This window comes from Myotis myotis, unplaced genomic scaffold (assembly GCF_014108235.1).
Source record: "Myotis myotis isolate mMyoMyo1 unplaced genomic scaffold, mMyoMyo1.p scaffold_m19_p_1, whole genome shotgun sequence".
NCBI lineage: Eukaryota > Metazoa > Chordata > Mammalia > Chiroptera > Vespertilionidae > Myotis > Myotis myotis.
In genome coordinates this window covers 9,037,928-9,055,903 of record NW_023416313.1, presented here as the reverse complement: position 1 = coordinate 9,055,903, position 17,976 = coordinate 9,037,928, and the positions used below count along the sequence as shown (strand labels likewise).

General features: G+C 38.9%; 1 protein-coding gene across 4 annotated transcripts; it reads left to right on the top strand.

Annotated features, from left to right (window-relative positions):
* Positions 1-87: 87 nt before the first annotated feature.
* DCAF16 (DDB1 and CUL4 associated factor 16) lies at positions 88-16,120 on the top strand. 4 transcript variants are annotated; one of them, XM_036329984.1, is made up of 4 exons: positions 120-272; positions 7,358-7,453; positions 8,736-8,847; positions 13,258-16,120. In XM_036329984.1, exon 4 carries the CDS (start codon positions 13,860-13,862, stop codon positions 14,508-14,510), a length of 651 nt encoding a protein of 216 aa, XP_036185877.1. In that variant the 5' UTR covers positions 120-272; positions 7,358-7,453; positions 8,736-8,847; positions 13,258-13,859; the 3' UTR covers positions 14,511-16,120. The 4 variants fall into 4 exon arrangements, with proteins under 4 accessions (XP_036185884.1, XP_036185877.1, XP_036185858.1 ...); XM_036329991.1 differs by lacking the exons at positions 8,736-8,847; positions 13,258-16,120 and adding an exon at positions 9,106-10,023 and having other exon boundaries at positions 88-272; XM_036329965.1 differs by lacking the exon at positions 8,736-8,847.
* Positions 16,121-17,976: the final 1,856 nt, after the last annotated feature.

The window sequence follows — 17,976 nt, the reverse complement described above, 5'->3', positions numbered from 1 at the left end:
CGCGGGAGTGGGAAATGTCGCGAGACTGCCGAGCCGGCAGCGGGAGGCGGGAGCGGGAAGAGCGATCACACACCTCCAACATGGCGGTTGAGGCGCGTGCGCTCAGGGTTTCTCCAGCCGTTTTCGGGTAGGAAGTGGCGTTTCTCAGAAGAGGCGGGGCGAAGGCTCGCCCGGAAGTAGTACCCGACGGAGAGGGCGAGCGGAGTGGCGGCGCTGGGCTTAGCCTGATTGTGCGGCAGGGCGTGAGGCGAAAAAAAAAAAATTCTCCTTGGGTGAGAACGGGAGTCTGCTGAGGGGAATCCAGCGGGAGGACAGCAGGGGAGGCCGGGAGGAGGGACTCGTTTGGAGCTCCGTCGAAAAGGGAAAGATAGCGGGTGCTGAGGGCCGGGCCGCGGCCTGGCTTCTGCCGCGAAGGGAGACGTTCCGGGTGGGCTGAGGGCGCCGTCCCGAGGGCCCCTCCTGGCGGCGGGCCGCTGTCTTCCAGCCTTGGGCCCCGGCCGGTGGGAGGTGTGCGGGGAGGGGCGCGGGCGGGGCACCCCGCGAACACAGGCACATTTAACTGAGGCAGCCTCCTCCAGGCGCGCCAGCTTCCCGGGCCTCGTTCACCAAGTGCGTAGCGACCGTGTGCTCGGAGAGAGCAGAATGGCTCGAAGTTTGCAGGGTCGTTGAGATAAAGAAATTTGGAGCGCTGCGTTCGGGGGGAACTAGGCCTTTAAACTTTTTTTAAAAAAAGTGAATTATATCAAACCAGAGTGAGTATCTCGGTACTCAGCCATCTAAAGAAATAGATTACAGCCGGCCTCCACCTGAGCCAGGAGGTCAGGGCACATGCCGGGGTTGCAGGCTCAGTCCACAGTGGGGGCGTCAAGAAAACAGCCAGTGATTCTCTCTCATCATTGAGCTCGCTCTCTCTCTCTCTCTCTCTCTCTCTCTCTCTCTCCCTCTCTCCCTCCCTCCCTCCCTCCCTCCCTCTCTCCCTCTCTCTCCCTCCCTCCCTCTCTCCCCCCTCTCCCTCCCTTCCCCTCCCCCTCCCCTTCCTCTGAAATCAATGAAAAATATATGTATAAAGAAAGAAGTAGATTACAGAGCTGCCCAAACATCTTTTTTCCTATTGAATCACCTTCCCTACCCAGCAATAACGGATTTTCTGAATTCACTGAATTTTTGTTTTAATAATAGATAATACATCTCTGAATAAATATACTCTATTGTTTTGTGTTCTAATAATAATCAAGTATTTAATTTCCTTTTTTCAATCAGTCTTGTTTTTGAGGTTTATTGATGTTGATATCCTATATAATAAAAGGCTACTATGCAAATCGACTGATTGGCAGAACAGCCGGTCACTATAATGCACACTGACCGCCAGGGGGCAGACGCTCAACGCAGGAGCTGCACCCTGGTGGTCAGTGTGCTCGCTCAGCCAGATGCTGGGCTCACAGCTGGCGAGTGCAGCAGCGGTGGCAGGACCCTCTCCCACCTCCACAGCAGCACTAAGGGTGTCCAATTGCCAGCTTAGGCCTGCTCCTAAACCATTAGTTGGACATCCCCCGAGGGTTCCCGGACTGCAGAGGGCACAGGCCTGGTGAGGGACACACACACACACACACACACACACACACACACACACACACACGAGTGCATGGATTTCATGCACCAGGCTTCTAGTTTTCATAATAATAACTTACATCTGTGGACCTTTATGTGCCAGATACTGGTGTGAGCACTTTACTGTTAGAGCCAGTAGTAATGGATTTTCTAAATTCACTGTTAATTTTTATATATTAATAATTTATAATCCATCTCTGAATAAGTATACTCAATTGTTGTCATGTTCTAATATGAATATTCAAATATGCAATTTCCCGTTTTCAATCAGTACTGTTTTTGAGGTTTATTCATATTGATATTTTCATAATAAGAACTTACATCTGTGGACACTTAGGTGTCAGACATTGGTGTGAGCACTTTATTTCATTTAATATTTTTTTTTCAGTTGTTCCTCTTTTTTCCCCCCATAGCTCCCCTCTAACCAGTTCCCACCCCACCCTCTGCCCTTACCCCCCCCCCACTGTCCTCATTCATAGGTGTACGATTTTTGTCCAGTCTCTTCCTGCACCCCCCCACACTCCTTCCCCCCCAAGAATAGTCAGTCCACTCCCTTTCTATGCCCCTGATTCTATTATATTCACCAATTTATTCTGTTCATCACATTATTTATTCACTTGATTTTTAGATTCACTTGTTGATAGATGTGTATTTGTTGTTCATAATTTGTATCTTTACATTTTTCTTCTTCCTCTTCTTAAAGAATACCTTTCAGCATTTCATATAATACTGGTTTGGTGGTGATGAATTCCTTTAGCTTTTTCTTATCTGTGAAGCTCTTTCTCTGACCTTCAATTCTGAATGATAGCTTTGCTGGGTAAAGTAATCTTGGTTGTAGATTCTTGCTATTCATCACTTTGAATATCTCTTGCCACTCCCTTCTGGCCTGTAAAGTTTCTGTTGAGAAATCAGCTGACAATCGTATGGGTACTCCCTTGTAGGTAACTGACTGTTTTTCTCTTGCTGCTTTTAAGAGTCTCTCTTTGTCTTTTGCTCTTGGCATTTTAATTATGATGTGTCTTGGTGTGGTCCTCTTTGGATTCCTTTTGTTTGGGGTTCTCTGCGCTTCCTGGACTTGTAAGTCTATTTCTTTCACCAGGTAGGGGAGGTTTTCTGTCATTATTTCTTCAAATAGGTTTTCAATATCTTGCTCTCTCTCTTCTTCTGGCACCCCTATAATTCTGATGTTGGTACGCTTGAAGTTGTCCAAGAGGCTCCTTACACTATCTTCGTATTTTTGGATTCTTTTTTCATTTTGCTTTTCCGGTTGGGTGTTTTTTGCTTCTTCGTATTTCAAATCTTTGACTTGATTCTTGCGATCCTCTAGTCTGCTATTGGAATTCTGTATAATATTCTTTATTTCAGTCAGTGTATGCTTAATTTCTAGTTGGTCCTTTTTCATATCCTCGAGGGTCTCACTAAATTTATCGGCGGTTTCACTAGACTTATTGAGGGTCTTACTAAATTTATCAGCGGTTTCTAGAAAATTCTTGAAAAACCTTAAAAGTGTGGTTTTGAACTCTATATCCAGTAGTTTGCTTTCCTCCATTTCTGTCATTTGTGACCTGTTTCTTTGTCTCCGCGTTTTGGCTGCTTCCCTGTGTTGATAGAGTGGCTTTCTGTGCTAGGTGTCCTATAGGGCCCAGTGGGTCAGCCTCCCCAATTACCGGAGGTGGACACTCTTGGTGCACCCTTTTGTGGGCTTTGTGCACAGTCTTGTTGTAGTTAAGCCTTGGCTGTTGTAGGATCACTGGGAGGAATTGACCTCCAGGCCAATTGACTGTGAGAATCAGCTGTGTCTGCAGTGGGAGAACTTCTGTGCTGGAGACACTCTTCTGGGGCAAGATTTGCTTCAGTGGGGCTTTGGTGCTCACTGAATCTGCCCCCTGAGTGTGTCCCTTATGGATCTGAGGAGTTGTAATTGGATGGTCCCACTCTGACCACTGGGTACTCTGGCTCTTGGATCTAAGGAGGTGCTAATTTAGCCTCTGCCTGAGGATACCCAGCAGGAGCCCAGCTGTGAAGCAATGCAAGCTGCTCTGGGGCCTTGGGCCTTCTTTTGGATGTTCTGGGTTTCTCTGATCCAGCTGCAGTTTGTCAGGTAATTTCAGATTGCAAAGGGCCAGGCCTTTCATATGCAAAAGCCTCTGTGCACAGCTTGGGTGGGGTGGGGTTTCAGGGGATCAACAGGGTGGAGCAAACAGCTATGGCTGCTCCTCAGTCCTCTCCTAAGAGGCCCTGCTTCTCAGTGTCCCGGTATTCGCTGCAAGCACCTCTGAGAGAAAGCCGCCCTCAAGTTCTGACCAATGCCAGACAGTCCAGTTTCTCCCCATATGAGTCTGGGTCCCCAAAGACTCACCTGGAACGAGTTCAGAGCAGTCGGGAGCTTGAGACTCCCTCCCAATTGAAAAAGACAACCATGTCCTCAGCTGCCAGCCCTTTCCAGCACCTCCGTACCTCTTCACTTCTGCACCTCCTCCGAGTCTCAGTGTGCTTTTCTCTTTCCTTCTAGTTGTAGAATTTCCATTCAGCCAGCCTTCCTGTGGTTCTGGATGATGTCCATTTTGTCTTTTAGTTGTATTTTTGAAGTGGTTGTGCAAGGCAGCAATTTCCGGTGTTTACCTATGCCGCCATCTTGGTTTCTATTTCATTTAATCTTTACAAACAACCCTTGTGAAGTAACTTTTATCTTCTTTTAAGATGAGGAAACTGAGGCACAGTTTGCTATAATATTCTGTTATATGAATATGCTATAATTTATTCATCCATTCTCTTCATATTCCTAATTCCTTAAACATTTTAGGTCAGGGGTCCTCAAACTGCGGCCCGTGGGCCACATATGCCCGCCGAAAACATTTATCCAGCTCGCTGGGTGTTTTTGCTGCCGCTGCCTGTCCTGCTTAGTAGCTGACTCATCCCGGGCCCACAGTGTGCATGTGTGGAATGTCTGAGGGACAGTGAACTGGCCCCTGTTTAAAAAGTTTGAGGACCTCTGTTTTAGGTATTCAAAGTAGTGAATGTGAAAGCATTTGGGTTGCCCATAATTTCAAAATTATCAAGGTGTCTAATTCCTGAAAAAGCATTTTTACTTAAGTTAGAGGAAACATGTGGAGGCCTAAGAATGCATGGATACTGATAACATTTATAAACTCACTATAGCTTAAATGTAGACTGCCCAGAAAGTTGTGGTGAAAGAAGCCTAGAAAGGGTATTCACTCCTTAACCCCACAACATGTTATCAACATAAATAATTAATGAGATAATTTACATTTTTTCCTGCTAAGTCTTTGAAATTGGGCATTATTTTACACTAACCATATTTCAGGTGCTCAGTAGATACCTAGAGCAAGTGAATCTAGTATCGGATAGTACAGAACTATTCTTACTTTGAGAACCTCTATATATTCCATTTGTTTTTTATGTAAAGTCAATCAACTGGTAAACTTACTAGAACAAACTAATATTTGGAGGCATTTTCTTATTGTATGGCCTTTACTTGCTCAGCTCTCTTTATGCTTTGGGTGCCTACTACCTTCGTTGCTTTGTTTGAAGTTTCTAACAATATTATTTCCTTTACTGTATTTTAGTTGGCTGTCTTGCCACAAATGAGAAATGACTTCATTTGTTGTTAATCCTCACCCGAGAGTATTTTTCCATTGATTTTTAAAGAGTGGGAGGGAGGAGGAGAGACAGAGAGAAACATCAATGTGAGAGAGACACATCGTTTGTTTGTCTCCCATCCGGGGCTGGGATCAAGCCCGCAACCAAGGTACTTGCCCTTGACCGGAATTGAACCTGGGACCATTCAGTCTGAGGGACCATTCAATCCACAGGTGTACACTTATCCACTGAGCCAAACTAGCCAGGGGCAACTTCATACAGTTTTGTCAGTTACCAAAGGATGAGGCATCTGGCCACCAGAGGTCAGCCTAACTATATTTTAATTCTTTTTTCTTTTTTTTTTTTTTTTTTTTTTTTTTTTTTAGGATTAATAACATTTTCAGTACTTTTTGAACATTATAATCTAGAAACGTTTTTAAAAGATAATAGACTGCAAAATGAAACGGTAACCTTTGCAGTGGGACAAAATATTTGCAAACCATTTATTCCAAAAGGGATTAATATCCAAAATATATAAGGAACTCATACAACTCAATATCAAAAAAATAATTAAAGATGGGAGCAAAAGATCTGAATAGACATTTTTCCAAAGAAGACATATTAATGGCCAACAGGTATATGAAAAGTGCTTAACATCACTAACTATCAGGGAAATGCAAGTCAAAACTACAATAGGATAATACATGGCACCTGTTATGATGGCTATTATCAAAAAGTCAAAAGAAAACTATGTTGGCAAGGATGTGAGAAAAAGGAAACCTTATACCTGTTGGTGGGAATGTAAATTAATACAGCCGTTTTAGAAAATAGTATGAAATAGGTTAAACTTCAAGACAGTAAAACTATGGTGTTTAAATGGTGATGTAGCATTTTTTTTGTTGTTTACCAGCTTTATTCAAGTATAATTGACAAATTAGATATTTTAACATGATGTGATAGTTTGATATATGTACTCACTACAGTTACCACAATCAAACTAATTAACATTATCACCTCAGTTAAAATTAAAAATAGAGCAACCATGTGACCCAGCAATCTCACTTCTGGGTATATATGCTCAAAGGAAATAAAGTCACTATCTCAAAGATGTGTTTGCACTCCCACATTTACTGCAGCATTATTCACAGTAGCTAATATGTGGAAACAGCCTAAGTGTCCATCAATGGATGAATGGATAAAGATGTGAGATACACACAATGGAATATGCAGTCTTTTAAAAAGAAGGAAATCCTACAATTTGCAACAACATGGATCAATCGAGAGTACATTCTGCTAAATGAAATAATGCAGATATAGAAAGACAAATACTGCATTATCCTTCTATATGTGGAATCTAAAAAATTCAAACTCTTTAACAGTAGAATGGAAGTTACCAGTAGCTGGAAGGTGGAGGGACTATGGAGATCCTGGTCAAAGGGTATAGACTTTCAGTGATGAGTATGTTCTGGAGATTTAATGTACAGCATGGTAACTATAGTTAGTAATTAGTATGTGTAGTTGAAACTTGAAAAGTGTAGATCTCAAGTGTTCTCACCACCCACAAAAAATGGTAACTGAGGTGATAATGTTAATTAGTTTGATTGTGGTAATTGTAGTGAGTACATTTATCAAAATATTACATCATGTTAAAATACCTAATTTGTCAATTATACTTGAATAAAGCTGGTAAACAACAAAAAAAAGCTACATCACAATTTAAACACCATAGTTTCATTGTCTTGAAGCTTAACCTATTTCTTGAATTTTACTTTTAGTGCTATGGGGGGAAAGAACAAATAATAGCAACTTTGGGAATAAATCTTTTCCTGTCCTTGGGAAACTTAGTTGAAGAAATAACAAAACTAAAGAATTTGTATGGTAAGGCTGTTTAGTTCTGAAATTACAGAAAACCCAATCTTTAAAGGTAAATTATACATGAGCATATATAGAATAGGTGTGGTAATTCAGTTTTGATATGGGAAAACTCTGCACATGGGATATAAAGAAAAAAACAGTAATGGGTTCATTCTAGAATTTACATATGCCTGCAAAAAGACTTTGTCTTATTGTCTTATTTCTACTTGAGTGAGCCTTTTACAGCATGTTTTGAGTAATGCAATTAACTGAAATGTATTCAATGATCTTGCAGATGGAATTTGGTTGGAAGGAAAATAATAAAAATACAAGAGGACAGAAGAATTAAAAGCCAACAGCTTCTCCTGTCTCAATAAAATAAAGACTTATGGTATGTTTTGAATTTTTCTTTTTCAGATTGAACTAGGTAATATTGTAAACTTGAAATTGTATGCATTGTTTCTCTTAAAGATGAAGTTATAAACAGTTTCCTTTATATTGCTTTAGTAGCATCATCTTTGTTGATCTTGCTTTAAAAAACTTTAATGTATTTTTGTCCAACATATTAACAAGTCAGTTAAGTATAATTTGGGAATGTTTGGCTCCCTCAAATAAAAATTGAACATATTTGTACATACAGTTACAGCAGCCCTTCTTCATTCCCTCAGTAATTTTTTCAAAAAGATTGCTAAGTCCCTAATATGTACCAGACACTGTTGGGAACTGAAGTAAATAAATAGAATGTATAGAAGCCAAAGAAATATTTTTTTAAAGGACTAATACTGACATGAAACCATACTATATAACCTTATTACTACAACTCAGTGTGTATTTGAAACTGGAGATGCCTACTGACTCATTTTTTAAATCACTCCTACAGAATGGCATAAATGGGATTTACTATTTTGGGTTTTGCTTTTTCCATTTAGAGCTATGCTTTTTAGTCCAACCATTTGCAGTGTATACTTTAATGTGTTTTCATCACATTTTACCTAGCCACTCCTCCAGTGATGGAAACCTAGAATGCTTCTAATTCTTTACCATCAAAGATAAAGCACCAGAATGCATGTTGGTCTTAAGAGAATTTCTTTGCTTTATTTACCCAAGAGTAGAATTGCTAGATCATGAGGTGTGTAAATAGTTTGGCTAAGTAGTGCTGCCAATTGCTCTTCAGAAAGGTTCTCCCAACCTATAATTGTTGGTTTCTAAAGGGGGTCCCTTTAGTCTCCTCACTGACATTGTCCAGCTTTCTAATTTTTTGCCAAACTAATGGAATAAAGTGGTATCCCTTTACTCATATGGCTAAGAACTTGTGGCTTTTCCCTTCTGTAAATGGGATGTTTTTGTCCTTTGCCCATTTCTTTACTGAAGTTGCTACTTCTTATTGTTGATTTGTAAACTTTGTTCTTATTTTGATGTGATTAAATTCATATTTTTTTGACCTTGTAATTTACCTTGTGAAAGGTATTTCTGTGATGCATTTTCTAGTTAGTATTACTGGTATAGAAATTAAGTGTGCCCTGGGCTCAAATTCTGACTATCAGTAGATGTGTGACCTTGGCTAAGTAGCTTAAGCCGTGTGTAAATGGGGACAATAAAAGTACCTATCTTAACCCTTTGCAGTCCAATTTTATTTTTGGAATTCAAACAGTCTGGTCCAAATTAATTGACAGGATTGAATGTTGAACCGGTTTGCGGTGTCGACTTCAGCCTCGATGTTGGACCTGCTCCTAGCACCTGGTGTGTCGAGTCAGCCTCGACGTTGGACCGAAAAGGGTTAATAGGGTTTGTAGGAGATTTTAAAACAAGTTAACATTTAAGCAGTTTCTAGAATAGTATGTAGCAAATAATGTGCTATATAAATAAATTAATGACTATTCATACATGGTTAATCTCAGATCCAGAAACTTTGTTGAGCTCTTTATTAGCTTTAATTATTTACATGTTAGTCTTAAATTTATTATAACATCGATTAGAACTTTTGGTTCTTTGTCATTATCAATCTTCATAGTCATCCTTATCTAATTTCTTTTTTTTTTTAAGGGAATATATCTAAAGTTTCTCACTTAGGATAATAAAGGGTGTCCCAAAATTCATGCAAGATTTGAATTTTACGCCATTTGTGCCGTAAAGTGTTGCCAACGGGAAAAAAAGCGTGACAGCTGACAGTTCAGGGTTATTAAAAATGGAGCGCTACACAAAAGAACAACGCATTTTCATTGTTGAGCAATATTTTAAAAATAATGAAGGTTTGGCAGCCACAGTTCGCAATTTTCGTACAAAATATGGTCGGAATAGTGATTTAACTTCATCAACTGTGAAGAGATTAATTAAAAAATTTAGGGAGACTGGATCAATTAGTGATCTTAAACACCCTGGCCGTCCTTCAACAAGTCGTTCAACACAAAACATCGAAGCAGTTCGTGAGAGTGTTGCTAAGAGTCCAGGGACATCAATTCGGCGCCGTGGTCAAGAATTGGACATTTCAAAAAGCTCTCTACAGCGTATTCTCACGAAAGATTTGCATTACCCTGCTTACAAAGTTCAGTTGACTCAAGAACTGAAGCCTACTGACCATGCACAGCGAAGAGAGTTCGTTGAATGCATTATGGAACAACAGCAAGTGGATGCTGATTTTTCAAACAAAACCATCTTCAGCGATGAGGCTCATTTTCATCTTGATGGCTTGGTTAATCAACAAAATTGTCGCATTTGGGGTTCAGAAAAATCCACGAGTGATTGTTGAGAAACAAATGCAACCACAACGTGTCACTGTTTGGTGTGGATTTTGGGCTGGAGGCATCATCGGACCATTCTTCTTCAAAAATGCGGCTGTTCAGGCAACAGTAGTTAATGGTGCTCGCTATCACGACATGATAATCCAGTTTTTTGTACCTAAATTGCAAGATATGGATGTGGACGACATGTGGTTTCAATAAGACGGTGCCACATGCCATACAGCCCGAGAAACAATTCAATACTGCATGAGTCATTTCCTGGTTGTGTAATTTCCCATTTTGGTGATCAGAATTGGCCGCCCAGATCATGCGATTTAACGCCATTGGACTTTTTTCTTTGGGGTATTTTGAAGTCTAAGGTTTATGCCAACAAGCCCACGACCACCCATGCCTTGAAGGAGGAAATTGAGTGCTGTATCAACGAAATTCAGCCACATTTATGCAAAACGGTCATGGAAAATTTCAACAAAAGAGTGTGGTATGTGCCAGCAAAGCTGTGGAGGCCATTTACCTGATATGCTATTCCATACATAACCCTATACTGTATCAATAAGAAATTTACAATTTTTAATTATAAACCTGTATTTTCTATCAAAATTACTTCTTGCGTGAATTTTGGGACACCCTTTATTTGCTAAAAGATTTTGGTTAATAACCTTTACCAAGTTGAGAAAGTAACTTTCTTTTGCTAGTTTGGTAAGAATGTTTTACTTTGATTTTTAAAGCATGAATAGGTGTTGATCAGGAACTAACAAAGGTTAAATATCCACAGTTGATAAATTTATCTGTTGTTTATTTGTTTGCTTTATTGACTTATTTTAGAAATTTTCCCAAGTTGGGAAAGTCTTTTCCTGGGATAAGCTCTATCTGATTATAACATATTTTTCTTTTCTTTAATACACATTTAGTCTTGTTGGGTAATATTTGGAATTTTTGCAAGTGAAATGGGCCTATACTTTTCCTATTTGGTTCATATCTAGGTTTAGAATTAATATTTTATTATATTCATAAAGGAGTTAGTCAGTTTATACATATTTTTCTTTTTTTCTGGAACAATTTATGTAAAATAGATATGAATCTTCTAGGAATTAGTGGGACTCCATTATAAAACCATAGGGTCTTGATATTTTTAATAGGTAGTTTTTACCTTTCTTTAATACTTACTAATTTATTCTATTAAAGTTACCTGTTTCTTCCTGTATGAATTTCAGTGTTTTATTCTAGAATTTAGCCATTTCATCTAGAATTTCCTATTTTAGTATGTCCTGTTTGTTTGTTTTTTAGTCTTTGTTATTTTTAAACGTTTTTGATAAGTCTTGCCAGTTTTGTTTTTTATTTCATATTTTCAGAAAATATTTTAGTTTTATCTGTCTTTATTACTATTTTATATACTAATTTCATTTCTGCCTTTATTATTTCCTTCCTGCCTTATTTTGCTGTTGCTCTTTTGCATTATCTTGAATTCTTAACTTGTGGATATTTATTTATTTTTAAACTTGTAGATATTTAAATTTCCTTGTTTTTCTCATCAGTGTATTCAAAGCTATACATTTCTTTTATGTACTGGTTTGGCCATGTCCTATAAATTATGCCTTGCAGGTAGTCTATATTATTATTCGGTATTAATATTTTTAATATCCTTTATAATTTCCATTTTAACCCCTGAATCATTTATGTCTCAGCATAGGATTATTTTTTCTTTTTAATTTATCTTTATTATTTAAAGTATTACAGATGTCCCTTTGTTGTCTTTTTCCCATTGACCTCCACCCTGAACCCGCCCTTCCCAGGGGATTACTTTTAAGTAACACTTAATATCTGCTTTTTTTGTATTGTGGTCAGAGATTTAGTCTGAATGAAATGACCCTAATTATACTTTATAACCTTATGCATGATCTATTTGTGTGTGTGCATACTCAAATACCTACAGTGGGGCCTTGACTTACGAGTGTCCCAACTAACGAGTTTTTTTGAGATATGAGCCGTCTCTTGGCCGAGTCTCTTGGCCAAATTCGGGTTATGAGCCAGCTTCAGATACCCCACCGCTAGTTGGTGCAGCGAACGTCACAGTGATTTGGCGTACGAGTAATTTGAGTTATGAGCTCCGTCACGGAACGAATTAAACTCTGAAGTCAAGGCCCCACTGTATTGGTTGGTATTGTTCTGTTTACTTATGTAATACTCAAAGTATGTTAATATTTTAACTGTTTTTAATGCTTTTTGTATCTCTGCTTATATATCCCCCTTCAGTTCTATCAGTGGTTACTTGAGAAATTTTGAGTATGTGTTTTCAGGTGAATATATGATAAGAACAGCAAGTCCTCAGTAACATTGAATAACATCGTTTCATTCAAGGTCACTTCCTTATAATGTTGATGAGATGCCATAGGAACCTAACTCTTGTTTATATCAATTAGCCTATGGTAACATCATTTTGTTTAAAAATGCACAGCCTATTAGCAACGTTAAGTGAGGATTTAACTGTATATCACTTTATTTAATTTCTTTTACCAATATTATCATCCATCTCTGTTCCTTATAATTTTTGGCTTAAAATCTTTTCTTGTTGTTGTATGTTAAAATTGCTATATTTTTTCATCATTTTTTTTAACCTTTCTGCGTGGTTTCTTTTGTGTGGTTTTTTTTTTTTGCTTTAAAATGTCTTTTGTTAGCGACATATTATTGAGTCTTGTTTCGTTTTTTTAATTCAGTGTATCTGCCTTTTAATTGTGAGTTTAACTTGTTTACATTCAGTGTAATTCCTATTATATTTAGATTTATACCTGCCATCTTCTCATATCTGTAGAGTGGGGTCACATGACTACCACCTCTGGGTCCCAGCAGAAGTCCTAATTAATATCTAGCACAGTGGCAAACAAACGACCCTTTCACAGGGGTCGCCTAAGACCATCCTGCATATCAGATATTTACATTATGATTCATAACAGTAGCAACATTACAGTTATGAAGTAGCCACGAAAATAATTTTATGGCTGGGTCACAACGTGAGGAACTGTATTTAAAGGGCCAGAAGGTTGAGAACCACTGCTCTAGCAGCTGTACAAGCAGGACACGTATCTTAAAACTAATCCCACCAAGCATATCTAAAGGCAAAAGAATGTAAAATAGTTTTATAGCTCTCTACTTGGAGTGTGGGACATAAGGGATCTGCTTTGTGGAAGATCTGGGCTAGAACTGCATATGTAAAAAAAAAAAACTGGCCCAGATATGTACCAACAAAGGATTAAAATGGGCCTAGGCTCTCCTTCCCAATTTTATGATTTTAGGAACCATTCCCAATAGGAAAATCTGCCTAAGCCTATGAAATAGAGATGGGAAAGTTAAGAAGATTTCTTGTTCAGCATCCATGTTCTTGGATACTCATAGCTAGACAGACAGTAATGTTACCTAGTGCTTTCAGGCTTTAATATCACGTGTCTAGTCTTCTCATTTACAGGTGAAGGCTACCTTTCCAGATAGTCCAACAGCTAAGTCACCAGTTTCCAAGGGCATTTGTACCACTTATGGAAAACGTCGGATCCGTTCATAGGAGATGTCCTTGACAACTCATCCCACCATCCCCTGCACAAAATTTGCTGCACCAGCAGACTATGAAGCCGACCACTGAGCTTCTTTTCATTACCAAGTAGATATAATATCCCTGACAACAAAACAGAGGACACAAGTGTCTCTTCACAGTATCACAGCCAGGTGAGACCACACTAAGAAAATCAGCTTGCCTATATGAGGACCCCTTCTCTTCTTGGGTAGCCAGGATTTAAAGGAGAGACTCTGACCTGTGCCGCTGGTAAGTGACTAACTTTTACACACTGAACTGGTCCTGAGAACCGAGATGTCTTCTTTGTAAGTGAAGACTATACAACATAATCTCCAACTGCATAGTGGTGCAAGTCAAAGGCATACTGTGTGTGTAACGGACTCAGAAACAGGCAAGTTAATCTTGGTGAAAGGATTTTTCATCTTTTGTTCTATTTGCCAGTGTTAGTGTTTTGCTGGCTTCAATTGTTACTTCTTTCTGGTTCCTTCTTTCCTATCCTTATGGGTCCCAGAATTCCCTCTCCTGATCGCTTAACAGAATCAGAAAGTGAGGAAGAAGAAAGTGCTAACTACCTAAATGAGAGTTTTGGGGAAGATTGGGATTACTCTGAAGAAGAGGACCCTGTGGTGCCCAACCTGACACGTCTGGAGAGTCTTGCCTGGCAGGTTAAGTGCCTTTTAAAATATTCAACTACTTGGAGACCTTTAAATCCTAATTCCTGGTTATATCATGCTAGACTCTTAGATCAGGACACACCGGTCCATATACTTCGAGAGATAGGTCTAAGACTCTCCTATTGCTCCCATTGTGTACCCAAACTGGAGCCGATTCCTGAGTGGCCACCTCTGGCTTCTTGTGGAGTCCCACCTTTTCAAAAGCCGCTGACAAGTCCCAGCCGGCTTTCCAGAGATCACGCCACTCTAAATGGAGCACTGCAATTTGCCACCAAACAGTTAAGCCGAACCTTGAGTAGAGCCACTCCCATCCCTGAATTTCTAAAACAGATCCCTAATTCATGTGTTTCTGGTTGTTGCTGTGGCTGGTTAACTAAAACAGTTAAGGAAACAACCCGCACTGAACCCATCAACACCACTTACTCTTACACTGACTTCCAAAAGGCAGTTAACAAACTCCTAACTGCATCACTGTAAAGATTCACCATTTGCTCTGGTGTCCTATGTTTCTGATTGAGAAAGTAGTACAAGTTACACAGCCCAGAGCTGAGAAAGGAATGCCTTCTCAACCAAACTGCCCTGTCCTGACAAGCTGAATATCTATCCAAGAGGCCCGTCAGTCAACTACAGAAAATATGCATGTGAGCACTCACTTTGACAGACCCTGTGGATAAAACAAGAACTTCAATAGAGAATTCGTAAAAAGGGACTGTTGCAAAAAATAAATTGACTATTCTCCTCATTCAGTTCTCCCCCCAATTTACTCTGCCTGACTGAATAGACTCTAACTAATGATTAATGGGAAGGACAGAGTAGGCTACTCTCTCTTTTCTTACCCAGCCTTCACAACAGCCATTGTGGAAAGTGGGAGGTTAGCTACTCCCAATAGTACCTTCCTAAGCATACTCTTCTCTGACATTAATTTTAGGGAGGTAGTTAAAATTGAATAACTACAAAAGAAAATGGTGGGAATATGATTTATCTCACAGCTTTTATATAGATAGGTCTGCACATGGCATTAAACAGGCACCTGTTCTATAAGAAATATATTTCCTGCGTCTTGGCACCCAGACTTTAGTCAAGAGGAAATAAAATACATTCCAAAAGACCAAAGAGAAAGGATTATTAAGAGAGCATTTATGTTTTCTATACTAACTGCTAGTGGGTTAAAGTGTTTCAGTCTGTATGTTTCCTGGAGCAGCACTTAATGCACTTTCCCATCCATTGCAAACTTTCCAGGATCGCTTCTAACTGTAAAGAACCTTACTATGGAAAGTCTCAGCCTAATATAGCCTGAAGTTAGAGTTTTTTAGTCTCATTGTTTTCCTACAGATTAGCTTTAGATCTATCTGAACAAGGAAGTATATGTACTCTTGTAAATGGGCCTTGCAGTGTTTATTTAGATGAGTCAAAATGTAGAAGTCAACATAAATAAAATGCATGAGACCGTTAGATCTTTTCACACCATAAAGACTGAAAACTGTATGATCCTGGTTGACGGCATCTAAAGGATTCAGAAAATAGATTGTTAAAGATTTATCTTATACACCCTTATTTTAGTTTTGCTTTTTCCTATTCTCCATAACTGTCTACAGTTATGGCATCAAAACCTTAAAGCATTAATGGAATCACAAAGTCTATAAATGTGTAGCAACTTTAGGAGATAGAAGGATGTTTATAACCTAATGGGTATTTCTGCTGAGCCTTAGTTGTCTTCAAGAAAAAAAAGGAGGGGCTAGAAAAAATGTTTGGTAGTGGAAAATTATTGAACTGAAACCGTATCATACTGTTAGTGTAACTGAATGTATCAGAAACTGTTCCTATGTAGATGTTTCCTGTGAAACTGGTTTTTAAAATGTTACAATCTGTTTTTTAAGGGGAGGTGGGAAAGATAGAGAAATCTAAAAATATGTTGATGTTTATGTACTTATATATGTTCCTTTTTCTCTGTGTGTGTGTGTGTGTTGCATGTGTGCGTGTATGTATAAAAATGCCTTGCTCATAAACACGTTTTTGCTATTCACTCCTAAAGGAATCCTTTCCCCAACTTTGCAGCTGAATAAACCAACAGCTTTGTACATGCTGAACAGAGTATGGTCATTTATTCTCAACAAATGAAATAGATCCTGCTGTGCTTAAGGCATATTCAACATTCACTAAGTGCTAAGTAAAATCAGTATATGTAGTGCCTGTGTCTATACAGTGTCTCTGATAGGAGGTGACTTGGCAACTCTGGGAAAGAAACATACTTGAAGAGGATAATGTGAGATGTTGTCAAGACCCACATTTGAACCCATTTGTTTACACATTAAGTAATTCCAGGTTGCACAAAAGGATAGGCACCCGAATAAGCCTTAATCCTTCACTTCTTTTTGTGTGTCATGGATGTGGGGTTAGGGGTGAATTTACCACTTTCATACTCACCCTACATGTGCCTTTGGTCAAGTGCAGTCACCATAATTAGGATAAAGAAGGGCACATTTATTCTCTATAGAAATACTTATCAAAGGACTAAGGAAACAGGATTTCTAAACCAGTGGACATTAATGTTAAAGGTATTCTCTCACAGAACAGATAGGCAGCCTCCTTTTTGTTGACGTTGTCCAAATACCTTGAGCCCAGAAGACCACATCATGTATTTTAAACCCATCAGCTTCCTAAGAAAAAAACATCAATGCATTGCAGGAGGAGGACAGATGTTAGGTCAGCTTTGGGGGCTTATCCTCCGGAGTTCCTATCACAACTATCCAACTAAACTGCTCTCATGAAAACAGTGTTAGAGTAGATTGTTAGAGCAATTTATGGACCTTAGAAGTCACTTGGGTTATTTTCTTATTGATACATAAATACTCCTTTTTTAAAAAAAATTTTTATTGTCTTTATTGTTGAAAGTATTATATATGTCTCATTTTTCCCCCATTGACCCCTTCTAGCCCATCCCAGGCCTTCACCACACTAGTGTCTGTGTCCATGGGTTATACATATATGCATAATACTCCTACATCTTTAATAAATGATTATCTGATATTTGGCTCCATTGTTAGAGAACTCATTATCTTTTGGGACAACCCGTTAGTTTTAAATATCTCTAGTTAGAAATTTGGTCATTCATCTAATTATGTTAGGAATTATAATCCAGATACTGGGAGTGCAAAATTAAATAAGATACTATATACATAAGATATTTGTTTTAAAATATATTGAGCCAAGATAAATTATCCCAAATCATTTGGCTATTGATACTATTTCTGTTCTCTGATCATATTCAATAAGCTTAATCTGTATACTGGCTCTAAAATGTTTTAAAGCGGGGCAGCCATCCAAATGTGTAAGTTCATGTGAAGGTACACTCCAATAGTTAAGCCCCGCAAGGGAAAATCAGCTAAGGATATAAAGTAAATAGATATTTTACACAGACTTAGGTTGTGTATGCTAAGTTCACAAGACAATGGCATACAAAGGTAGTAGATTGGGTTTGTTGTTTTCTTGTTTTGTGTGTTTAAAAGAGTTACTTTCTCATTCTTTGCAATGAAGGGAAAATTAAGTATTTTAATTCTAATACTTGATAAGTAGCACAGTTCTGGCAGCTCTTCTTCATTTCAGGAAAAGTCCACAAATTTGGATCACCTATCTTTTCCTACCAGAGCCCCCAAAAGACACAGGGATTTGAAGCACAAGGTACCCGGAAAGGTGAGGGTGAGGAGCAGAGTTGGAAGCAAGGGGATTATTTGAAAAGTTTATTTGTGCCCTCCTTTTGTAGCCAGGTGACTATACCTCTTTCTAGCCAAAGATTGGAGGCTTGTTTCTAGAGAAATTGAACCAAAGTCCCAATTAGACTAAGAACTGGGACCTGGGGGACAGTGGTAGTGAGGTACTATCCTGAAAACAGGAAGATGAGAGAATGTATTCTGAACATTATGAGCCATCAGTCCCTTTTGTCCAC